The 25,865-nt window shown below is 46.0% G+C and overlaps 1 protein-coding gene across 1 annotated transcript in view; it reads left to right on the top strand.

Moving 5' to 3' along the window:
- Nucleotides 1-266: 266 nt before the first annotated feature.
- LOC136991348 (obscurin-like) overlaps nt 267-25,865 on the top strand; it is a 143,932-nt gene continuing 118,333 nt past the window's right edge. Inside the window, 7 exon segments of the mRNA XM_067292215.1 lie at nt 267-300; nt 2,899-3,162; nt 3,450-3,725; nt 5,594-5,869; nt 6,680-7,024; nt 8,181-8,450; nt 8,670-8,933. Of these exon segments, the coding sequence (XP_067148316.1) occupies nt 267-300; nt 2,899-3,162; nt 3,450-3,725; nt 5,594-5,869; nt 6,680-7,024; nt 8,181-8,450; nt 8,670-8,933 (1,729 nt within the window).

The following is a 25,865-nucleotide window of genomic DNA, read 5'->3' as shown; positions in this document are numbered from 1 at the left end:
TGCTTGTCGATATATATATACTTTGTGTAAGCTCTAATAAAGGGAGAACGACCATACTCATATTGAGACTCCGTCGTTATTCCGGGCCCGTCCCCCCACTCCGACAATGGTGTGCGCTTGAGGTCTTTTAGATGTCTGAATGCTGCTTGAATCTACAAGTCAGCTGAAATGTCCCTTTGGGGAGTTTCACATCACCCACCACAGGCCACGTACTCTTGCCTGTTAATGAGCAAGCCTTGTGGTCTCCAACAGTCCTCCTACAGTCAATGCCAACAGAGGAACTCCTCCGGTTCAGAGCACGTAAGCTGGCTTCCTGCTGCGGCATGCTCCCTGCAGGACCCGTCCCTCTCTGCGGACGGTGCGATATTGTCAGTAAGCCTATGGCGTGGATCCCGGGTTGCATGTACTGCCGTGGTCAGCAGCATAGGAACTTGACCTGAACTTACCCCACTCCTTACCCTCCCAGGCAGCTGCTGCCACTCAGAGTGCAGACATGATAGAGACAGCGTGCAGAGAAGTGAAAGTCATCAAGGAGGAGAAGAGGATGGTGCTAGGAGGCTGCAGAGAGAGGCTGGGGGGAGGAAGGCAGTGGCAAAGGTTATGGAAGAGGCTATGTATTGGCTATTTTAAAAGGAGAAGTGTTGGGACCTTGAGGCTCTTGCCCAAGACCGCAGAGGAAGTGTGCTCTAGAACCAGAACTGGAAAATGGATCTTCTGACCCTCTTCTGACCCTCAGAGTTCTGTGATCTCAGATCACCTGTCTTTTTGCCCTGCTGCTAATTAAAGATACAACCGAGTGAGAGCACCAACTAGACTTTGTGTGAACAAGTAGTATTCACCCAAGGGAAAGTCAAATGAGAAACTGAAACCTCACACTGAAGGCAGTTGTCTGCAATGGAACCATAACATGTGAACTTAGGAGTCACTCGTTTAATTAGTAGCTCTATAACCTCTATTGGTTTGTTTCTGCAGGCAAAATATCTACCATAGGCTGAGGGTGAGGTCCAGAGGGAACAAATTAGCCTATAGGAGAATATTTTCTAGGAATTTGCTAGTTGTCTTCAGAGGTGTGATACAAAGAGCTCTGAAACCTGAAGCCCAGCCTCTTTGCATCATTGCCCCACTTCTTTCCTTGCCCACTTCTGTTTCTAGTGTTAAAGGATCCCCTGCTATCTATTTTAACTTCCTTCGCAAGCCTGGATCCAGCCTGACTTTTGGCAAATCTTGCTTTACCGCTACAGTTCTTGACCTCAGAGACGTAGTTTTTTTGCAGAGCTGTGCTTTCTTCCATTCCTTATTTGTGTTTTGCCTTATAAAGGATTTTAGAGGATAGTTCAGCGACTTTTTAGCTGGCCAGTCCTTTCCTTTCTGTTCTTCCACTGTGATGAAGATTTCAAGGATATCAGATCCCGCATTGAGTCTTGAACAAATAGCTCTTTTCTTCACTGATCAGTTCTCATAATTCAACCAAGTTTGCCACTTTTAAATAAGTGTATTATAAAGATATTTTTGTTAATCCCTCCGTTCACTTTAAAGTAGATGGTCTTATGGTCACTAGATCCAAGGTTATTTCCTATGCCCAACTTTTAAAATGATGTCCTTAGGATATACCAAAACCAAGACTAAAACCAAATTACTTTTGTTAATTCAATGTCTGCTTGGTAGAGAAATTTGCCAGTTATTACATCAGGAAATCCAAAAGGCTGTTGGAGCAACTCCAGTGGAAGCCTCCATGATAATAGGGGGTTGGAGCACATGACATATGAGGAGAGGCTGAGGGAACTGGATTTGTTCAGCTTGGAGAGGTGGAGGCCAAAGGGGAGATCTTATTCTCTAGTCATGTAATGGGAGGATGTAGAGACCATGAGTCCAGACTCTTCTCAAAGGTGCACCGTGATAGGACAGGAGGCAAAGTACACAAGCTGGAACATGGGTTGTTCCGATAAGATATTAGGGAAAACCTTTTCACCATGGGAGTGGTCAAGCACTGAAATGGGAGCCCAGAGACGTTGCGGAGTCTCCATTCTTGGAGATACTCAGAACTTGACAGGGCCCTGAGCAGCTTGAGCTAATTTGGCCTGCTTTGAGTGGGGAAATTGGACTGGATGACCTCCAGAGATTGCTACCAACCTGAATTATTCTATGACTCTCTGATTTTATCCTGTTGTTAGTAGCACACATTTTGTAGAATATATCCTGGAAGTTACGCTGTTCTGTAAGGACACAACTCCATATAAATCTTTGTGAAGGTAGTCCAGATGTTATGCAGCTATTTCATAACCCTTACCATTTTTTCCAAAAACAATTTAGACCCAGGTAGGGGGACAGCGTTGGCAAATGAATGATCCTGTCTGCAGCAGGTGCTGTTTGCTGTGAACATGCAGCCTGGTCTCTTCTGCAAGTGAACAGAATGTGTCGTTCTTCCCAAGAGTGCCCACCCTGCTTGGCTTGCGGAGACTGACCCTGCACAGCATGTGCAGGAAAGCTGGTGTACACCTAGCGATCAGGCACCGTAATTCTGCTGGCAGCCTGCTTGCTGTCCAAGTGAGCAGCAGCCAGGAACTGTGCTGTTTGGAAGCAAACTGTTCCTGCCAGTGCTTCCACAAGCATTTTCTTAATAAGCCTTTTTTTCGTTTTACAGTTGGTTTATTTAAATCATAACCTACCAGACAATCTCCCATTGAAAACCCCATACAACAGGAACTTGGAGACAAAGCTTTAAAGCATCATAGGTTTCTTAAAATCTACCTGCAGCTTCACTGAAATTGTTTGGAAACATGTCTAACCTTGCATGAACTCTGTTCCAAGGTGGAAATGAAACTTGAAAGACCATCCTGTCATTCTTTTATGCAGCCCTGATGGCCTGGGTGTAATTTTTCCTTCTTTGCAATCTTGCAGATGATGTGTTTGAAGATAAAATGCAGAATGAGGTGAAGGCTGTCCTGAAAGAGAATGCCTTGATGAGCTGTGATGTGACCCAGGAGAAGACTGAGGTGAAATGGTACAAGGAGGGGAAGCTGATCACCTCAAGTGAGAAGTTCAGGGTAGAGTTGGAGGGCAAAGCACGGTGGCTGGTGGTGCATCAGGTGGAAAAGACAGACGCTGGCGAGTACACCTGTGAGGCTGCTGGCCAGAAAGTGGTCTTCCAGATGGTTGTCACAGGTGAGAGAAAGTTCTTTGGTCCATCCTTCCTATTTCTTGAATATTTAGGAAACTGATATAGATATATATATATTTTATATATATATAAAAAATCTTTGTGTGATTAATGACAAAGCAGCTAAAAGATTCTTTAAAAAAAAAAAATCACAATCCACATGTCCTTCCGATAGGTTTAGATGGATATCGTCAAGCCAGAGAGGTGGTTTCCAGTATTCCCTGTAAGCTATGATACAGAGTTTAGGAAACTTCAGCTCAGGGATGCACTTTGAATTAATCTCTCTTTTCAGAGCCAGAAGTTGTGTTTACAAACAAGGACAGGGTGCAGAAGGAGGTGCAGGCAGCCCTGAAAGAGAAGGCCACGCTGAGCTGCGAGGTGGCCCAGAGGGGGACCGAGGTGAAATGGTACAAGGAGGGGAAGCTGATCACCTCAAGCAAGAAGTTCAAGGTGGAGTCAGAGGGCAAATTGCGGCAGCTGGTGGTGGAGCAGGTGGAAGAGAAAGATGCTGGCGAGTACACCTGCGAGGCTGCTGGCCAGAAACTGACCTTCAAGATTAATGTCATGGGTAAGACTGATACTCTTTTCAAAATTTCAGTAGAGAATAATAAAATAATAATTGTGGTTCCATATTACACAATGACCCAATTGCAATAGTCTGGGCTCTACTGCAGTCTGTAAAGTTTATCTGATTTGCTGTGTGCTGGGTCTGGTATATACTGAAATATTTGGTTTTATCATGTCACAAAGGCTTGTCACATTCTTAAGTAGTCTATATAATAATAATTGCAGAAATGAATAGAATAGAAATAATAGTCAGCATGTTGTTCAAATCTTTCCCATTCCTGGGATCCCAAAGGGTGATTCTTGTGCACTGAACCTCTTGACAAAGACAAGCACGTGTGATAGGAGTGTACATTTTGCATGAAGCATGTCAAGGGAGGAGTAACATGAGCTCCACCAAGCAGCACGTTACCCCATTTACAATGCTGTTGAGTAGGAAGTCACAATCAGATAAGCGAGTCTGACGTTCATTGTGTGAGGCTTGATCGGTCTGTATTGGAACTGCAAGTAAAACAGACTATCTGTAAAACACGCAAGGAATAAAGGATTGGCTTTGCCAGCCAAGAAATGGAGGAATAACTTAAGAACCATCAGTGTGAGGACTAAAGACTTTCAGAATTTTCAAAAGAAATTTGGAAAGAGAGTGATGAAGAGGTACTCACCTGGGCTGTTCCAGCCACAGGCATTTCTGAGCATAGGGCTGGACTAGCAGTGGTGAGCCTGAAACCAGTTGAACTGTGAGAGGAATTGCTGAGGCTTGATGAGTGTTAATCAGTAAAAAAGTACAGATTAAATGAAAACTAGCCCAGACTGTTAGAAAACAAGGTGGCTAGTTAGATAGCAATTAAACAGCTTTTTTTCTGCATTCTGCTTCATCTGTTTCTTCTGCATCCAGCTGTAAAGCCTCTAGTTACCACAACAAAGTTCTCCTCAGAAACATATTTTCTGGAAAACACAGAAGTACTTGGTCATGTGCTTTTCTGTTGTAGTATTTCAATCCTGAAATGAAATTCATTCAAAAATCCTTTCCTTGTTAGATTTCCACACCCAGTTCTAAAAACTGAGAGGTTGGAATGTGCTCTGCCATTTGCAGTTTTAACAGCAGAATTTATAGAGATGGACTGAAAACTCAGCACTTTTTTGAACTCGTGCTATTGTGTATTTGAGGTCCTAACCTTCTGAGATGCTTGTAACACTTCTGCTAGATGCTAAATGCCCCTTTGTCTTGAAAGATTGCTAGTACTTGGTCTTTTAGAACTGGATTCAGAAGGTTCCCAAACTGTTCTAAGCGTGTGATGTTGAAGGGAGTGTTGAAGTTGTAGACATGCTTGAGTACCTTGCCGCCCACAGTCCTGGGCTAACTGACTGCTGTAGGGAAATTGTATTCCTTTGTCATTTTGACCGTCACATTTGTGACAGTGGAAGAGACTATGAAGAGTGTTCCAGAAGCCAACAGTACTGTGTTGGGTTAGGATGGACAAGTGAACCAGGAGACCATCATTTCTGCTATGACATGTTACAGTTGTGTCCTTGATAATTCACTGTAGGTCTTAATGAAAAGATATTGGGGGGGGGGGTTGGTGATGTGCAGGAAAGATATTCTGTGGAAGTTTCTGAATTTGACATTTTTTGCATGCTTGCAGTCGTGGGAGTGGTATCAAGGACCCTTTGGTCCTTTCCATTCCTGGACTCTTACTCCCCTAATTTCCACGTTGCAGTTTGCTCACACAGAAGGGTAGATACTGTCCAGTGAAGACATTTGGTTTTAACATAAGTGGTAACCTTGATGTTTTCCAGGCCTGTGCACACAGATGGGTAAGATGGCCTCATTTGAATCCCTCTGTCAATATTCTCTCCTTTTTCTGCACTCAGAGCCGACACCTGTGTTTATAGACCAGGAGAAGGTCCAGAAGGAGGTGCATGCTGTCCTGACAGAAAGTGCCAGCCTCAGCTGTGAGGTAGCAGAGGACACAACTGAAGTGAAATGGTACAAGGATGGAAAACTGCTCATTTCCTCTAGAAAATTCCAAATCGAGACTCTGGGCAAAACCCGTCGTCTGCTTATAGAGCGGCTGGAGAAGAAAGATGCTGGCGAATACATCTGTGAGGCTGCAGGCCAGAAGCTGACCTTCAAGCTTGGAGTTACTGGTGAGTTTTCACTTTGGGCATGTTATGCAGCTTTGCTGGGTGGCTAAGATGAATAGTGATTATTCTGTACCTAATGGCCACGGTGCAGCTACAATCTCTCCTGGAGCAGTATCTGTGAACCATGCTGCACATGAATTTGGCCATTTGAATTTAGCAGTGTTGAGGAGGAGAAACTGGTTGGAGACTCCTTGGCTAAAGCGATGCTAAATAGTTTTTGTTTGTTTGTTTATCATCTCCTTCACACACGTTATCATACAACCTTTTCCAGTGATGGGTAGCTGAAAATGAGCTGGAAGTGGGAAGTTTTAAAGCACAGAAATAGAGCTGTGGGGAAAGGCTGCTAAGAAAAACTAGATTGCCACTGTGTGCGCCCTGTTCTGGGGCAAAGCATTGTACAAGGTAGAGGAGAATGGGAGTAAAGCAAACAGATAAGAAAAGAGGCTGTAAATTCAGGATTAGCATATTAATATTTCTTCTTAATTAGATCTAGAATCATCCAAATAAGAGAAGAAAGATTATATAGGTAATTTTACCACTAAGAAAGAAGCATTTTATGAGTGGCAGATAAAATGTATATTTGCATTTCCTTTTCTTGGCTCCTCTTATAAGCAGAAGCTCTGAGTTACCTGACAGATTATTTTCTCAGCAAAAGATTATACCAGTCACAAATATTCATCCATATTTCCTGGGTTGTTACAGATTATGCCATGAACTGGAACCCTATTGTGAGAAGAGACAGTAACTGAATATTGCTGGGTTAAGGACCTGGAAATGAAGCTAATAGTTTGTCTTTTTTAATGCCTTTCCTAGAACCAGAGGCCAAATTTGAAAAGAAGGTTGTCCAGAAAGAGCCCCTCATTGTTCAAGAACATGAAAACATCACTCTGACTACTTCAGTAACGCCTGAAACTGCTTCAGTCGAGTGGCTGAAGGATGGAATAGAAATCAAGGCGAGCAAGAAGTATGAGATCAAGAGTGAGGGGGCTTCCCGGACCCTGACGGTGAACCTGGCTAAGAGCACGGACACTGCTGTGTACACCTGCTGCACAAAGAATGACAAGCAGGAATTCCAAGTGAAGGTGCAAGGTGAGCAGGCAGCTGCCCCCAGGTCATGTCCCTGCCTAACAGCTCCGTTTCCCTTGCGGGAGGATGGAGGTGAAGGAGTCCAAACTCCCCCTAAAACTGCTCTAGGCTCAAGACCTGAACTGCTGTTGCTGCTACTGTGGCTCCCATGCCATGGGCTAGCAAAGCTCCTCCTGCCTCTAAAGACCCAGTTGATGTCCTTTGCTGGGCTTTCGCTCAAGGGAACAAGAAGGCCTCTGATGGGTGCTTTTCCTGGTGTTTGCTTTCCACAGTCATCACAGCATTCCTGTCACCTCCTAGCCTAGTGGCTGGGGAGCGGGCAGGGCTTTAGCTCTTCCCCACTCTGTCCTCCAGCATGACAAAGCTGATGAGGAAGATGTACAGGGATGTTGTGTGAGGGTAAAGTTTGTAAGCTGGTCCTGTGGGAGGACCTAAGCAGGGCCTAAACTGTCGCCTCTGTTCCTGGGACAGTGCACAGGGTTGCTGCTCCCTCATCAAGGCTAAGGCTCTAAATTGACTGTCTCATCAGAAGGATGGGGTGCAGCTGGTGCTCACACAGAGAGGAGAGGGTTGATGTCCAGGACCAAAGGGCTAATTGGGCCCACTGCTGCAGTATCTGCCCCCAGGCAATAACTCTATATCCCTTTACTGTCCCCAACAGCAGAGCATCATAAAGTCCAGCCAAAGAAAGGAAGGTGCTGTGCAGTGCAGTGGCAGGGAGACACACAGGCTAGGGTTCATCTCCTTTCTCCTCAGACATCCACACAAGATGTCTACAGCTGGGATGCACCCCCTCAGCTCTCTTTGGAGTCAGCGGAGAGGAACGGTTGCTAGTAGGTCAGAATTCGTCCGACCTATTGAAACATCTACTTCAGGATGAGATGAATCACGCCCTGGATTCGTTTAACTCCACTGTCTGTGTCTCCAGGGACGGAAGAGACAAAGGTGGATGGGGCTTATGCCTCTACAGATTTTTTTATCTAGTCAGGCAAATGAAGCTCTGATGTGAAAGAACAGATGATCTCATTTGGTAAAAGATGAGAAAGAAAGAAAGGCAAAACCAAAGCCTGTTTAAGGCACTGTTATTGCTCTACAGAATAATATTAATAATAACAAAATTCCATGTCAGAGGAATCTCCCTAAGTTTCCACATCTCTGGTTTGTCTCACACCATGTTCACACCATGTCTCAAAGACATGCTCCTAAGTGTTTTCTTCCTTTCCATCAGCTCCCCGAGTGGTGAAATTCATTACGAGTCTCAACAGCGTGGTCTCTGAAGAAGGAAAAGAGGCTGTGTTCAAGTGTACCGTCTCTCCCAGTGATGCTGTGGTTACATGGCACAGGAATGGTGTCAAGATTGAAGCCAGCAAGAAGTATGTGATCTCGCAGAGTGACACCAACCACAGCCTGACGATCACTGATCTGACGGTGGAAGACGCAGCTGAAATCTCTGCCAATGCTGAGGGTGTAGAAAGCAGTGCCAACCTCAGGGTGCGAGGTAAGAGACAATAATGTCCCTTTGACAGGCTATCACTGATGCTGTGATCTCTGCTTTATATGGCCTTCCCCTTGACGGATTATATTCGTAGTAGGGGATTGCTGCTTTCAGTTTATTAAATAAAGATGCCCAGAATGCATGGGCCACTATTTTAATTCCTCCCGATAGCCCGTTTTCTGGATCCTGCACGTTTTTGCTAATATCTTTCTCCTTTGGCAGAGGCCCCAGTCTCATTCAAGAAGAAACTGGAGCCCAGAACAGTTGAAGAGAGGGACACAGTGATCCTGGAGGTTGAGCTGACCAAGGCTGCAGAGGTGAAGTGGATGAGGAACAAAACTGTGCTGAAGCCCAGTGAAAACATAGAGATCAAAGCTGAGGGAACGAAGCATATCCTCGTGGTTAAGAACATCTCCTTCGCAGAAAGGGGCTTCTACTGCTGTGAGAGTCCTGATGACAAGACCCAAGCCAAGATCAATGTGGAAAGTAAGTTGAACGGTTTCCCATTCTGTAATTCCCCTGGATAGGGTTTGGAGATGGATTCTGGTCTCTTCCATGACAATTACCCGTCAAATGACTGAGAGAAGGTGGAAGCAAGGGCAGTACAAAAGGAACAACTGGCTGCTTTTTGTTGCCTCCATCTCATTGCACCAGCTTTCAGTCATGCTGTCGACCATTAAGCCTCCTAGCTCATTCTTCTCCCTCCTCTGAAATTTCTCCCTCTCTGGTTGACTCTGTTTTCTCCATCTTAGGGCTTTTAGCAAGCCATTCCCTGTTCAGCCATCTGTTGCCCTAATTCTCCTCTGTAAAGCACCTCTTTCAGAATGCCTCTTTATAGTCAGTCAGGGTTAGAAAAACTACAAGAGCAAATCTTCTATCCGTGGGTGCTGCCCTTTCAAGTAAACGAATGGTCTCTTGGCTGTAGCTCTGTACTTGTATCCTCTTTCCTACATCCTTTTGTCATGTTTGTTACAGGATAAATGAAGACAGGATTTAAGCACTTAAGGGCTCTCTAATTTTGTCTTTAAAGCCCCTGCCACCAATTGGTGCTAAGTCATAAATAATAGGTAAGGAAGGACTTGATAACAGACTTCAAGTACCTAAAAGGCTGTTGCAAAGTGGAAGGGAACAATCTGTTCTCCATGCGGAAATAATGACAGGAAATAATGGGCTTCAATTGCAATGAGAAGGATCCAGGTTGTACAGTAAAAAAGCTTTCTGTTGGTTGGATGACTGAATAGAATCATCTGAAGAGGTTTTGGAGCCTCCATCATGGGCTTAAGAAAAGGTTAGTGAAATATCTGTCTGGAATTACATAAAGAGCTGAGCATGTCCCAGAGCAGGGGAGAAGGGCTGGATGATCTTTCTAGGTCTTTCCAGCCTCATGTTTTTGTGATTTTTTTTTTTTTTTTTTGGATGGTGTGAGTACATACCTTTACACAAGATGAAGAGACTGATTTGATGCATTGGTTCAGATCTTTGTTTTAGATTTTCATCAGTGCACAGAGGTCTAGGGCAAGGTTAAAATAGGTTAAGTTCTGAGTAATTGTGACTTTGCACTGAAATAATGGGGAATTTTTGGATTTGGGTGATTCAGCATCATCTTTTTGTTGTTTTGGATGTGGTTAGACCCAGATGAACAGGAATCTGAGCCCAGGAAAATATAAGCAAAAACTTCTGCAAAGTAAGCAAACTCTTGTAACTCATCTCTAATCTGCTTAGCTCTAGAATAGCCTTATGGTTCCCCTCTCTAAGATTTCTTGTACATACCGACTGCTTAATTTTAACTCCTGCTGCAGGACTTCTCGTGAAATAATTGGTAAGAGTCTCTCATGAGGCTGGAATCTTTGCCGTTGTCCTTTGCTTCGTGACTCTGTGCAGCTGCATGTGCCCTATAGCTAAAAGCTGCTTTTCCTCGAGGACACCTGTGATTTCCTGTCATTCCTCAAGTTAATCCACCTTAGTCTTTCTGCTAGTACAGATGTATTTTGGTTATGCCCCTGCTGTGAAGTGTCTTTCTCTACTGGCTATTTGAGGAACCACGGGGGACTGAGATCCTGATTTAGAACTAGACTTAGGCTTACTGTTTCTGTTAAATGGGATGAACTGGGATTGTAGAGCGTAGAGCAGTGTAGCACTTCCATGTTCACAATGTCTTACTCCATCCTCTTTCACATGTTGCACCCCAAAGCATTTTTTCAGACTCTGGGTGATATCCAGTTTCCTCCCAGCAAGGTGTTTCATCACCACTAGCTGTAGCTTCAGTTACTCCTGTTTGTAGGCACTGGCTGTTGCTATAGCCAAGTGTAAAAATGAAAGTGATGGAAGAGTGTTTGTACAGAAAGGAATTGGTTAATCCTGATTGCTACCAACAGTGTTTTACACTGTTTTGGATAAGGTGAGTCGTGTAAGCATAAATGGGTATCTGACTCTGGTTTAGAAACTTCCCACTCTGAGGGAGGAAGGGGGAATTGGTACCAGATCATTCTGGGTCTTGTGCTTCCCAGACTTTCTTATCCCTTATGCTTAGTGTCACTATAAAAGGTAGCTCCACTGATCGACTGAGACTGTTTTGTGCAGTGACTGAAACTCAAGGTGATCTGAGATGAACCGTGAACACCTCATTGCATCAGGGAATGTTCCTGTCTAATTAATTTTATGTCGGGGACAAAGAAGTCCACGGTAATGGGCAAAAGAGATTCTTTTTGTGGATGCAACAGGAAAGGTGGCCATATGCAAGAATATCATTAGAACATATGCATTCTATATCCAAGTCCTCCAGAGCTCTCGCTCTGCTTTACAGCACAAGCAAAACTCTAAAAAGTATGAGTTTAAAATTATGTTCCATTTTTTGGCATTTAAGCCCATGGCCTATTTTTTTTAGATGAATACATAAGAGCTTATATTGAGGTCAGCAGAAGCTTTTTAAATGCTCACAATCTGGGGAACTGGGCTACTATTACTTGGTGCTTGGCTTTGGACTGAGAAGCCTGATTTTAGATGACCTTTTTTTAAACACCAGACTGGACTGATACTCTTTGGCTTGAGCCTGCGTACAGTGCTAGGTAAACAAGGAATAATTATGTGAAACTATGTTGATTTACTCCAGTATAAAAGATGCTCAATCAAAAAATAAGGCTCTATCCTGATCTTAGGATGTCAGGAGAGCCTAAAAACAACTGAGCTGATCAAACCAACAGCCTGTCTGTGTGAATACTTTATTTTCAACTGTGACAAGGAGGAGATGTTTGAGGAAGGCTTCAGTATGTAAGTCATGGGTAAAGTGATCCTTCCTCTGATATACCTATAAACATTCAGCAGGGAAAAGCATAATTAGGTTAGTTAATTATAGCAGAAATTATACTGAGAACATGGGTATGAAATTTCAAATCCCTTGACATGAAATACAGTCTATTAAATCCGGTAAAAATTCCATCATTCCCCAACTGTCTGCTACTTTATAAAAGACAGACCTTTGCAAAAATGATTTTTTTTCAGTCCTATATACAATACAAGCTGAGGCTATGCCTAGGAGGTAACTTACTGAGTTAGGAATTGCTATTTATTTACTTGACGTTTTTGAAAATCACTTTCCCTTCCTCTCCAGAATAACTGCAGTTTGATCCGCAGCCCATTCACTGTTTGAAAGGTTGGAATATCTGTTAACCGAGATGAAAGGTTAGACTGTCACAGGTAGACTGTGTTTAGTTTGGTGAGCAAGGTAACCGGGAAGGGTTAGGGACCGGCTGCTAACTGAGATGAGAAATCGGGAATGGATGCAACTTCAAAGAGAAAAGCCGTGAGAGTTGGTGTCTTAGTTCGGGAAGGAAAGAACGAGCTTCTTCCCGCATTTGTGAGGTTCCAAACACATTCTTGGGGCAAATTTGTGCTTATGCAGTTGAGGCCCGGGAGGGGACCGTGAACGGGGAGCCAGTGTGGTTTCCTTGGGAGAGGAGTTGGATAGGATCCCGCATGTGGAAGAATGGTTAAGTGAAAAGGGGCACGATCTCTTAGAAGTGAGCAATCCTGTCTTCACGATGGAGGGAGGATCCCACGGCTGTGTGAACTGTCCTTGAACATTCCTAGACCATTACAAAAGGGGAAGGCAAGTAGTGGTAAACAAGTCAAGGAGGGGGCCGACAAGCCCCTTCACGTGAACAGCAACTTTGCACCAATCATGTATTCGCTTTAGGCGCGTGAACAGAGACTGTAAACCAATCATACAGCTGTTGCTAGCACATGCTCTATCGCCTGTCTATATATACTCTGTGTAAGCTCTAATAAAGGGAGAACGACCATACTCATATTGAGACTCATCGTTACTCCGGGCCCGTCCCCCCACTCCGACATCTGGTAGCAGAGGATGGTTTACTTCCGTGACTACCGATAAGAGCTCTGAGACTGCGGTAAGCAGCGAGAGGACGGGAGTGGGGATTGTACGGCTGAGAGGAGTGCTGGTTGTATGCCGCTAGCCAACCAGACACTGGTCTTCGGGGTCGCTCCCCGCCTCTCAGGAAGCAGCAATGGAGGCTGATGCTGCTGCCACCTTGCTCGCCGGGATACTCTCTAAGAGAGGGATTGACGCCCCGGTAAAGCAGTTGCACCGATTGATTAAGCTAGGGCAAAAATGGGGTCATTTTTCCGACACCCATATGCTATTTTCCGTATCGGAATGGCGAGATTTCGGAGAGACAATGTGGCAGAAGACGATTGGGGGAGGCGAGAAGGAGGAGAGGGCAATAAGAGCTGTTTGCGCACTTTGGAACACCGTACTAGAGACTTTAACGGCAATGAGCCGGTCTGTCGGGGAGGCACTGCAAAGGGTGCGGGAGAACTCTGAGGGGGAGGCATCGACAGCGCCGTCACCCGCTGCGTCCCAGAAAGCGGAGGTTTCCTCAGAGCCGGCCGGTCCGAGCTCCGAGGCGAACGCGGAAGTGCACCCGGAGGAGGCTCAAAGAGGGGCGGTGGCCACGCCCCTTGCTGACCTCATAGACTCGGGCGGGAAGGAGTGCCGACCCCCTCCTAGCGCTCCTCCCCCGCCGCTGCCTAGCAACAGTCCCCTGTACCCACCGTTGCCGCTGCCTGTGCCACCTCAGCGGCCGCCTCTACCCTCCTTCAACGAGACCACCCGCTCACGCCAGACTCCATCAGAGCACCCCCCACTGCTTTCGTCCAGCGAGTCTTCGGGGGACAACACGCCTGGCACCAGAAATAAAGTACCGCCGTCACCAGAAGAAACCGTAAGAGTGCTACAGGAGCTATCGGAACGCCTGAAAAAAGTGGAGCTGCAGGCGCAAGAGAAAGAGGGAGGAGTACCTCCCTGCTTAATGAATCCCCTCGCCGGACCTCCAAGGGAGTCCTGCTGGAGTGGTATTATCAAGGACGCTATAATAGAAGGACAATGGAAGCCTGTTGCGGGGTCCGAGGGCCCCACAGCACTGGCGTTCCCCGTGCTACAACAGAATGGTCAGGGGAAATGGGAACCACACGACTGGAAAATTTTACAACAAGCCGCCGAGGGTTGGGAGCCTGTAAGGGTCCGGCGGGGGCGACGCCTGGACTCCCGGCAGGAACAGATACACAAACACAAGGCACACTAAGGTCAATGCTGAGCGTTTATTACCTCTGCGTCTGAGCGGGGGTTCCCCAGCGATTTCCCGATCGAGGCAATAAAGGAGCGGGAGAGTCCCTGGCACCGCTGAGCGTCGGTCCATGGTGAGGAACACCGGGGGGGGGGCACTATACGTGGTTTTGTGTACTACACACATGCGCAGTGGGCACATTGAGCTCATCGCTAATCTCGAGTCAAAGCCCAGGTGCACACCACACTGGCATAGGCCCAGCTACATGGCTATGGGTCAACATGTCCTGTTGATGCTCCTTTTCCCACGGAACGGTCTGGCTAGCTTCCATCGCCTATCTCCTCGACATTCTTCCGCACTTTCCCATACACTCCACCCCTGCGATGGAGAGCTGGTTACAGGCCATTCCAGTCTTCAGAAGGGCGTGTGGTATGAGGGCAAGGGAATTTACAAAGTAATGAAATCAAAACATAACATAATATAATGCGAAAGATAAACAAGAGTTCTCCTTGTATGAGGTGGCCCGGCCATCCCCTTAGGGAGCCAAACCAATTAGCCAGCCAGGCATCTCCGCCATTCTGCCAGGTATGTTGGATAATGCTCTGTAAGTGGCTGATATCAGTCTCAGTAGATGCTGATTCTTCAGTGATGGTAAAGCAGCACATCCCGGCAAAGTCAGGACATCCATGGTTGTAACACAGTAGGAGATAGTCAATCACTAGATGGTCTTGCAGTGTTTCTTGCCGTACTGCTCCCAACTCTTTATTTAAAAGAGGCAATGGCTCTAGATGTCCAATTTAAGCCTTGAGCTAAAGCACAGACAACATGCTCTAACCGTTTACAATCATGCGCCACCACCCCCGGGATCCCAACTAGGCTTAGCAATAGGCCTAGGGCTTCCGCATGAGAAAATAAACTTACATGGAGGTTACAAATGGCATCTAGGATATGTCACGGGGTCCTTCGCTGCTCCATCATAAAGGGAAGGATGCTTAGAGTAACACAATCTACAGTGCATGGGCCACCTGTGGCGTTGGCTGGCACATATGTATATGCTGTAGTGACACACAGAAGGAACCAACCTAAGGGTAGTATAATGTGAGCAGATGCATAAGCAATATTTATAGTGTCATTACAAATTAACTGTGTATTGGTTACATACCGCAGAACAGAGGTAGCATTTACAAAGCGAAAGCAAATATATGCTTTAGACATGTTAGCTATACAAAAAGAGTAAGTCCAAGGTGTCATCTTTTGGGAAACAATACCCAAATTGTATGAATTCATGGGAGTAACAGAAATACCCTTTTTTTGTATATAACTCTGTAGTACCATGAGTGGAGCTGGTACACCTATGTAACACATAGTTAAGACATCATCCACTGATCGTCCTCCTGCAATACAGAAAGCAGAGAGGTTAGCTGATCTTTGTGTGAGCCAAATCCATGTATTTACATGGGAAGCTGGATGGTCTTGTAGATTAACGGCATCTGTCGTGGTCAACAAGAGGCAACATCTCAACAGTAGCTTACAGATGCCGGCGTGATAACCTGTTGATGGGAAGATAGAAAGGCATAGTATCACCATCAGGAAGAACTAGAGCAGTGGCTCCTGGACCATCTGCTAGAACAGTGCCAGGCCGCTTTTCCTTTTGAGGAGTTAGTATCCACACACTGGCTAAAGAGTGTGTTGAGGGTGTTTGCTGAACTTGAGGCACTCCGGCACTGTGGATCAGAATTCCTCGCAGTATCGGTGCTCCCTGTGCAATATTCACTGGCGTGGATACGGATACCTGGAAAGATAAATCTTGAGAAGAGGTCAATAAGAGTGGAGCTATTTGGACAGGTATCAAAGGTGTAAACAGCCATACACACTGTGAAGGGCAGTCAAGTCTTAAATGTAAGCTTATAACCCTTTGTTCAGTAATCGTGAGTTGCTCCGGTGTATAGAATTCTACCTCCCCGGAGGCGAGTATGCAGGGGGCAATTCCCCCTTCCATTACGGATATCCGAGCAGGAGTTGCTAGAGTCGGTTTGGCTTGTACTCGCTCATAGGGAGTAAGCATTCCAACACGCCTGTTGTTAAGCATAAACAGCGCTTGTGGGAGCATGCTCATCCACCCCCTTAAGGTTTGCGTGGTGGTAAGCTTTCGAATTTGTTCTTTTAGCAGGCCATTCATTCTCTCTATTAATCCACTATCTTGAGGGTGGTATGGTATATGCAAGACCCAGGTGATCCCCAAGTCCTTTGCCCATTCTTGTACTACATGGCCTGCAAAGTGGGTACCTTGGTCACTCTGTATTTCTTTTGGTATACCATAAGTATACATGAGCTGCTCTAAGCCCCGTACAGTAGAGGATTGATTCGCATGGGAGGTAGGATATGCATACATAAGGCCTGTGTAAGTGTCTGCAGCAGTCGATATATACTTTCGCCCCTGTGAGGGGGATAACGGGCCTACATAATCTACCTGCCAGGTCGCAAAGGGTTGTTCGCCTCGCTTGATGCGACCATATGTGCTGGTGAAAGGCACTTTTGTTATCTTCATACAAACGGGACAGTTAGCACGGGCTGTCTTATACCAATGTAGGGCTAACATGGGATGGCCTTGTGATAGATCCCAAGCCTGAGCTGTGATGGGGCCACGATGCCCTGATCGTTCATGCGCTTGCCAAGCTTGCTTTAACTCTGAGGGAGTTGCCATCTGGTCGACTGCTGTATTATGCTGAGTTTCAAGGGTCTCCTGCTTCTGATGGGCATCGACATGTCGCACAGACACAGCTTTAGTTTGCACAATGTCCCAAATCCTTTCCCACAAGGGGCTCCCCCAGAGTTCCTTATCATGTATCTTCCACTGTGCAGCGGCCCATGTTGGTAACCAGGTTCGCAGACCCTTGTATACTACCCAGCTATCCGTATAGAGGTAGCGTGCATCTCCCTCATCGAGAGCTATAGCTGCAGCCTTTAGTTCAGCCCACTGACTTGAGTATCCCGTTCCTGAGGCAAAACAGATAGTATCTGTGGCAGGATTATATGCTACAGAGCGCCACACTCGCTCTCCTGCCCAGGAATACACCGCACTGCCATCAGAAAACCAGGCCCACTCTCGTTGCTCAGGAGATAACGTCTCAAAAGGAGGGGCCTCTTGGACAGGCGATGGCTCTATTGGGGGAGCAAGGGGGGGCAGCCCCTCTGGCTCTGACAAGAGAGGCACGTGCTCAAAACGTACCTCCCCTAACAAGGTTGCATGCGGGGTGCTCATGTCCTTTCTCCCTGCCTTAAACCGGGCTTGTAAATAGTGTTTCCATTTCCACTGAGTTGCAGCTTGGGCCACCCCCACATGGGCCCTGATGGTATCATCTGTCACCCATGCCTGAATGGGGATGGGGGTGTGTACGGTCACTGGGTCACGTCCTGTAACTTGTTCGGTATCCTGCAAAGCCCACACCACAGCCAAGAGCTGTTTTTCTAAAGGTGTATAATTTGCTGTGGCCCCTTGCAGGGAACGGGACCAGAAACCTATAGGTTCCCGCCTTGCGTGGGCACATTGCTGCCACAACCCCCAAGACACCGTATCCCCCATGACCGTTACCTCCAGCTCGAAAGGTCGTCCCTCATATGGAGTGAATAGTTCGCAATGTTGGACCACCGCCTCCTTGCACAGGTCGAAGGCTTGCTGGTGTTCTTTAGTCCGTTGCCACTGGCTACTTTTTTTGGTCAAACGCTGTAGCGGCCGCATTAAATATGCTAAGTGGGGTATAAAGGTCCTCCAGAACCCCAAAAGGCCCAAAAAAGCTTGTAGTTGTCTCACAGTAGTGGGGACAGGGTACTGTTGAATGGTATTGCGCACTTTCTCAGGGATAGCTTTCGTCTGCCCCCTCCAGACTATCCCTAAGAATTGCACACTGATGTCTGGCCCCTGTACCTTCTTAGGGTTTACAGCCCACCCCCGCTCCTGTAGGGTCTGTACCAGCAATGATAACTGCTCACGGACTTGTTCTTCAGAAGGTCCCATTATCAAAATATCATCGATATAATGATGGATGGTACACTCTGTAAGTGGGGGGGGAAGATCAGCTGAGATCATCTGGTGGCAAATAGTGGGGCTATGTTTATAGCCCTGAGGAAGGACTTGAAATGTATATTGCTTATTATCCCATGTAAACGCAAATTGGTCTTGCGATTGCGGGGATATAGCGATAGAGAAGAATGCATTTGCCAAATCAATGACAGCTTTCCATTCTTGCAGATGTTTCCCTATGCCTTCCAGCAGAGTTACCATGTCAGGTACTACGGCTGCTAATGGTGGGGCGACTTTATTTAGCTCCCTATAATCCACAGTCATACGCCATGAGCCATCAGGCTTCCGAACAGGCCAAATAGGACTATTGAAAGCCGACAGGGCAGGGCGTATTATTTGGGTATGCAATAAAGCATCTATAGTTTCCTGAATTTCCTGTTCCCCACCAGGAATTCTGTATTGCTTCACTTGCACTACAGTGGGGGGAACCGGTAGATCCACTGGGTCCCATTTTGGATACCCTCTAATCAAAGTAATGGATCGCAACTGCGGTAACGCAGAACTTTTTCCAAAGGAGAACAATCCTTACAGGGTCTGAATATCTCTGCCCAGTAGCACATCGATCCCCAAGATACACTCGTGAATCAGTGCTAATAAAACAGTGGCAGAAAATGGGGGGGTTTTGCCAATTGCTAACGTAACTACAGCCTGTCTCGCCGGGGTGGCTGATCCTCCCAACCCACATATATGGGTAGTGGCCTTCCCCGGAGCTACCGCACTATGTAGTGCAGTAGCTTCTGCCCCAGTATCTACTAAAGCAAGCACAGCAATTTCTCCTCCAGAGCGCCAGCGAATTCGCAAGGGTACATAAGGGCATCGGTCCCCCCGATGGTAAGCCGCAACTGACGCTCGTATTGCAGGGGACCCGCCTCCCCCTCATTGTCTTTTGGCCGGCAGCTTCCACGCTGTGGCTGGAGCAGGGGGGGCGGTAGGCTGTGTTCGATATTGCTGATTAGCAGGTAGCCGCTGCCACCGCTTGAATAAGTCAGCAGTAGAAAGACCATTTATCTCATCACGTAATACCCTTGCCTGCAGCAAATCAGTCCACATCTGCCGCCTCGTTACCTTTCCACTCAATTTAGTAGTCCCTGCCAATTTTCTTCCTTTGGAATTCCGAACTGCTCTCGCTTGCTTAGTATCTGGTTCACCAACAAGTGTCAAATCCCTTATATTGTGTATTAAAGCCCCCACTGTTCCAGTTGCAGGCATTACTATGCCAAATAGTAAGGGCTTTAAGGCACTTGGAGCCCCCCTTAATAACTGGGTCTTCATCTGCCGCGTTATTTCCACACCGTCCGGTCCTTCTCCATCTGCTAATCCGATTGCTACCCCTAGCCGCCGCAACACGTTGATCCCTTCCTCCAAAGTACACCACGCTCCCACTGTGGCGACTAACTCATCGGTGGACGGATAAGCACCTAGCACAGCAGCACATAACCATTGATATAATGTTGGAGCTACGATAATATTTCCTGCCCCGTCCCACGGAGCAGTTAATTGGGTAAGATAATACTGAACTTGAGCATCGGTTGATAAGGGGCTCATTAAATTCAGCTCCTCTCTTACGAGACTAAGCGATCCGGCACCTGCATCCCATGCTCTCACTAACCAGGCTAACAAAGACTCCCCGTGCTGCTGCTGGAAAGCAGTTAAAAACTCACGCAGTTCCTTCGGGGTATACGTCCTAGATTGCTCCACTGTATTCCCGTCTACTTGCCTCTCCCCCTTCAGTTGCACAAGAGGTCAGACCTGGGGAGTAGCCGATTCTCCTTCTAATCCAAATTCAATCTCCGAGTCAGATGAAGTACTCCAAATATTACCATCCCACTCCTCTGGGTCCCAGGAAGGTCTAGTTATTATTGCTCTCACCTGTGCAACTGTAGCTGGGGCTTTACCATAGCGCACACGGCGCTTGTTAGCCATTCGTAAAGCTAATCGCTCTACCCTATGGGTTAATTCCTGACTCTTTTCAGCTTGGCTCGTGATCAACTCCTGTGCTACCGCCCTCGCATCACGCAAATCTCCATTCTCCTTCTCCAGATCTTTTACTCGTTGCTGCAAAGATGATACCTCATTATCTAAGGCTCGAATGCCCGTCAACAGCGCCCACCCTAATTGTCCGGCGAGCTTCCGAGCTGCTTCCGAAGCAGCACGAAAGGGCATAGCCTGTAAAGCGGATTCAACCGCCTTCGGGGTAACATTTTCCCCCTGTGCCAACTCTGGCCAGTCCTGGGGGACTGCCAGAGCGGCAAGCAATGCAGCTACCGGCCCCCACCGCTCAGTCTGGGGCCATCCTGGCAGCCGCAGGCGAGCAGTCCCTCCGTGGCTCTCGCCCTCCCCCTTCGCTCTCCTTGGCCACGGCATTGTCGTTTGTGTATCCTGCCGACTACGCCAGTTGTAAGGGTCCGGCGGGGGCGACGCCTGGACTCCCGGCAGGAACAGATACACAAACACAAGGCACACTAAGGTCAATGCTGAGCGTTTATTACCTCTGCGTCTGAGCGGGGGTTCCCCAGCGATTTCCCGATCGAGGCAATAAAGGAGCGGGAGAGTCCCTGGCACCGCTGAGCGTCGGTCCATGGCGAGGAACGCCGGGGGGGCACTATACGTGGATTTTGTGTACTACACACATGCGCAGTGGGCACATTGAGCTCATCGCTAATCTCGAGTCAAAGCCCAGGTGCACACCACACTGGCACAGGCCCAGCTACATGGCTATGGGTCAACATGTCCTGTTGATGCTCCTTTTCCCACGGAACGGTCTGGCTAGCTTCCATCGCCTATCTCCTCGACATTCTTCCGCACTTTCCCATACACATGCATATTTGGCCCTGTGATAAATTAATACCTAATGTAGATATAAGTGTATGTATTTATTCGTGTCCACACAATTCCTCAAAGCACTGTGTGTCCGTATTTTGTTTCAGCACTTGCAACTTTCATAAATAAAGAGAAAACTGGAGGAATTATCAGAGTCATCACTGGAAAACGGCTGAATTTGTTTCTGAGACCTCTGAAGCCAACATCATGGTTAAGTGGTACAAAGATGGCAAAGAAATCACAGCAAGCAAGAAATTCACTTTGGAAGATAAGGGCAAACTGCATAAGCTTGTGGCTTCAGCTGTGGCGAAAGAAGATGAGGGAACATACACCTGCAAAACTGGAGATGACACTCTTATTTTTGATTTAAAAGTCTCAGGTAAGTTCATGATCAAAATTTGGGATCAGGTTGTATTACACACTCAGGACTTGGCTCATTATACCTGTTACTTCTTAGATTACCAGTTTTTTGGGCCAGGATTGCATAGTACTATTTCAGAGGCTCTAACCCTATTCAAATCCACAATGCAGGCAAATAATATAACCATGCTGTTATGTATTCAGGTCAGCTCAAGGCTTTACTAGGGTTGGATTCATGACTCAAACCACCTCACTTGTTGGACAGGCTGAGAGCCATGTCTGGCCTGTATTCTTTCAGTTTAACAATTGCTCCACCATTTACGCTGTCTTTGAACCTCCTGACTGAAGTGGTACTAAAGTCTTACTGTGAAAGTCCTGTGTCCTCCTTTGACAAGCTTAACTTCTGATGCAGACAGTCAAGCACCTCCTGTTATTCCTAAAGGACACTGTGATCTCTGAGACAGCTACGTATGCTCCCTTAGGTACTGCAAGTGAAGCCATTAGCTGATGGCACGTGCCCATCAGCATAAAGCACGTGTAAAGCACGTGCCTATCAGGTCAAGTCCAAAAGGGAAATGCCTGCCACTGATGTATTCCAGTGCAGGACAGAGCCGGAGTATAAGATGGCACAAGAAATTCTTTGAAATGCAGTATCTGTGAAATTCAGCTGATTCAATTTGCGTAGCCTGGTGGGAACCTCTCCTCTAAAAGTAGTGTTCTGGCTTACGTTTTCAGCCTAATTTTTAACCAAGTCTTAAGATACACATTGAAACACCAGTGAAACTTTCTCACAGTGTGTCTACATGCTGCAATGCAATACAATTTAAGAGAAGTAACGGTTGAGTGTCATGCAAAGCTACGTGCTTGTGACCTGTACATCCATATTACTATGATGCTCTCCATAGATTAATTAGAAACTCAGCAGGGCTGATTGATCTAGCAAAGCACTGGACTTGAGAGATTGCTAGAGGGTGTACTGAGCTAGAGGAATTGCTTCCAGTTTCCAGCTGTTGTTTACTCAAGTATTCACTTTGCATCATGCCTCCAGTTCTGTTTGGTTGAGAATCCAATACTTTGCAATTTCACTTTGGGTGTAATTCATAGTCCTTGACTTTACTTATTGGAAAATTGCTCTAAAATAGTCAGCTAGGATCCATCTGAACTGGTTGATGCAGAGTAAAGGTACCCCCAGAGGACAATGTTTATGATCTGATGAGAGGTATTTAGGACAGATTAAAAAATATATATGTTTTCTGGAACTGCCTTTACACATCAAGTGTAGAAGGAGTTTGCATGATTACCTGAAACAGGGTACCTAAATTTTTGATGGCTGAATGTAGGTTCAGTGGATCCCCCCTATAGCTCCCATTACAACACATCACGTGGTTCAGACAAATAAAATCAATATCTGCAAAATATCTGTGAATCCCTGTGAACTTCTTGGTGAACAGGGGTTGAACTACAGCCTGTTAACAACACTAGCTAGGACAACTTCCACCTTGTTTCATATTTCACCACAAAAAGTTTCCAGAGTGCTGATAAGAAGCACTGCACAATCAAGGAAGGAAATTAGGGCAGGGAAGTAATCTGCCTTTTATGGTAATGAGTTATCCCATTAATCTTGAACAGCAGGACTCTGGAGGGACTATCCTTCCTTGGTAATCTAATTTTTTAAAATAGATTGCTCCTAATGATTACAATTTTTAATGAAATATTTGTTCCCTGATGCCACATGCCTGGCATGGGTGCAGCATACCAGTTGTCCTTGGGATACTTCTTAGCGACTGAAAACAACAGTTGCTGCAAAAAGAGATGCAATACTAAGCTAAGGTTGCTTATAACTGATAGCCTTCAGCTTGCTCTTCAGGCAAGCGCTGGTGTGGTGGAGTCAAGCGTATGAAATACCTGACATGCTCATCAGATACTGCTCGTTAGTGAGTGGCAAGGTGTGTTGGATACACTTTCTCACATTTCACAGACAAAGTACCTGTCTCCGCTTAGTTGCCTTCGCTTCTACCTTGAGAAATACATTGGCAAAAAATTAAATGGATAAAAGTGCTGTATCGTTGCTGCATACATGATGCATGCTGTTTGTGTGTGCATATGCACAGCTCATATATATGAGCGCCAGCCTATGCAGCCAGCAGGATGTGAGCTGAGGTATCAAAGCAGGAATCTCTACCGCTGGAGCTAAATGAGTTGTGAGCAGTTGCGAGTTCTCTGCTGTGAGGATCAGTTTCAGCAGGCAGATGTGACTCACATATTACTTGGTCCTCTTGAAAGTGGAGAATGTCTTATCAATGAGATTACCCCCATGTACCCTGATCTGGTCTAGGGAAGAATTTATCCAGTGGGACAGGTCATGTGAACGAGGGGTTGCAGATATGGGCTCCGAAATACGTAAAAGAAGGTTTTTCGTCACTTTTAACAAGCTTCTCAGAGACTTCTTAGATCTTCTCAAAACTGTCTGTGGACTCGAACGTCAACACATGTTCCCTAAAGCTTGCTTGAAATCAGAAACAGTGAGCGGTGATTAAAGTGTCAGTAACCTGAATGCATCTCAGCTTGATTTGAAAGAGCCGGGAAGCGGGACAGAGGAACGAGACTGAGCTGTTACTGAGAGCAGTTGTCTAAAGATGAGAGAAGGAGCTTGTAGCATCTGTCAGAAAGTTGGGGCATCAACATTTATGTTTGTGATGACACAGGAGCTGTGAAATAAAGCAGAGAGACTTCACCTGTGAGGCTTTATGATCTCGTGATGTTGGGGCAGATTCTGCTCATGGCTATGTGTAGATACGGTTCTGTTAGTAGAAACCACCTTGTCTATGCTCTGTAGCAGCATGCATGCCTGATTCCCAGACAGGAGGCAAGAAATGACCGCACATTAGTTAGGTGGATTTTGGTTATGACTACAGATAGGAATAGATCCACATCTATCTAGAAGCTATTCTCTTCTGACATAGGGCTAAGTATTAATGTCACAGTGTGCACCTGGTAGGCTGATAGCTTGTCAGGGTAGACAGGAGCAGGGTATCAGGAAGTCCACTTGCACTGTAGCTAATCACCACTTCAGAAGAATGAAAATACAATTACAAGCATTTTCCAATTCCGTGTATTTGACCAAAGCGTATTGAGTGTTATTTGTATGAAATTACATGTCGAGGACTGATTCTCCTGCCATTTTACTCATGGAAACAGTCACACTGAATGCGGTGAGGTTTGTCATTGTTAATAAAGTATTCTCATATATATATATATATATATATATGTGTGTGTGTGTGTGTGTGTGTGAGAGAGGGATACACACACATATATATGATAGAATAGTTTATTCATATGTATACATATATTAAAGGCCCTAAAGAGACTATGAGCGTGAATTTCTGTATCCCAGACTTCTTTTTTATCAAGGCTTGAGGCAGCTTTTTTGCCTGGATTCATCCATACCCAGCTCCCAAACAGGAAACCAACAGATACCAACTCTCTGGATGATTTAGAACTTGGAGAGTGAGTTTCCTAGTGCAGACACCTCTGCTGTAACTTGGAGAGGATTTTTCTGGCTGGTAACCGTAGTTCGTTGTCATCATCACGCTCAGTGACATCATCACGCTCAGCGTCATCGATGACACACTGTCACAATTATGTTGCAACAGCACCTCCCCGCCACCCGTGCCTATATACATTTACTCCTCCGGCGCTGAGCAGTCAGCACGGTGATGTGACTAGCAGAGGAGTAACATCTTTCTTAGCCTTGTGCTGAGTAAGGCTGAGTAAGCCTGAGTCAAAGCAGAAGATGTTTTCTGCTTTGTTTCTTCTTATTATTATTATTTTCTTACTTCTTTCAGAGGAACCTAGGAAATTTGTAAACAAGCCCCAAGCGACTCTAGAACTAATAGTCAGTGCTTATGAGAACCTTGAGCTGCTATGTGAGGTGTCAGCAGCAAATGGAGCTGTGGTATGGAAGAAGAACCAAACTGAGATTAAGCAGGACCAGAAATTAGTAGTCACCTCTCAGGGAACACAGTGTAAGCTCACGATCTTGAACGTGACTCAGCAGGACCAAGGGAGCTATAGCTGTGAAACAGAGGATGAAAAACTAACATTCCAAGTCAAAGTCAGAGGTGAGAAAATGTTAGAAATGGCAAAGATAAAGGAATGCGCCGTTTTGGATAGCACCTTACCTTCAGGGGGTCATTTCACAGCCTCTCTGGGGTGAAATATTTCAGCTGTAGTTACTTGATTTTCAGCCAAGTGTCATACCAACATGTGTTTGTTTTTTTTTTATACACACATTTTTTTCTTTCATGACTAACTGCAACTGCAGCAAATGGTGGGCATGGAGGCTAATATCTGCACCTCTCGCAATCACCTGATGTGTCTGCAGAAGCACTCCTGCAGAACTACAGTGAAAGGCCATAGCAGCGATAGAGGGGTAGATAAAAAGGGAGGGGGAGGTGAAGAACTCTGGAGGGGGAATCACTGAATTTGAGTGACCCAAATAGGTAGAGGGGACAGCTGGACTATCAATGAAGAATTTTGTTTCGACATAAATTAAAGTCTGATAGAGCACAAGTG

Source organism: Apteryx mantelli, chromosome 2 (genome assembly GCF_036417845.1).
Source record: "Apteryx mantelli isolate bAptMan1 chromosome 2, bAptMan1.hap1, whole genome shotgun sequence".
In the NCBI taxonomy this organism is placed as follows: domain Eukaryota; kingdom Metazoa; phylum Chordata; class Aves; order Apterygiformes; family Apterygidae; genus Apteryx; species Apteryx mantelli.
The sequence above is the reverse complement of the archived record's forward strand: the minus strand, read 5'-3'. Positions and strand labels throughout refer to the sequence as shown.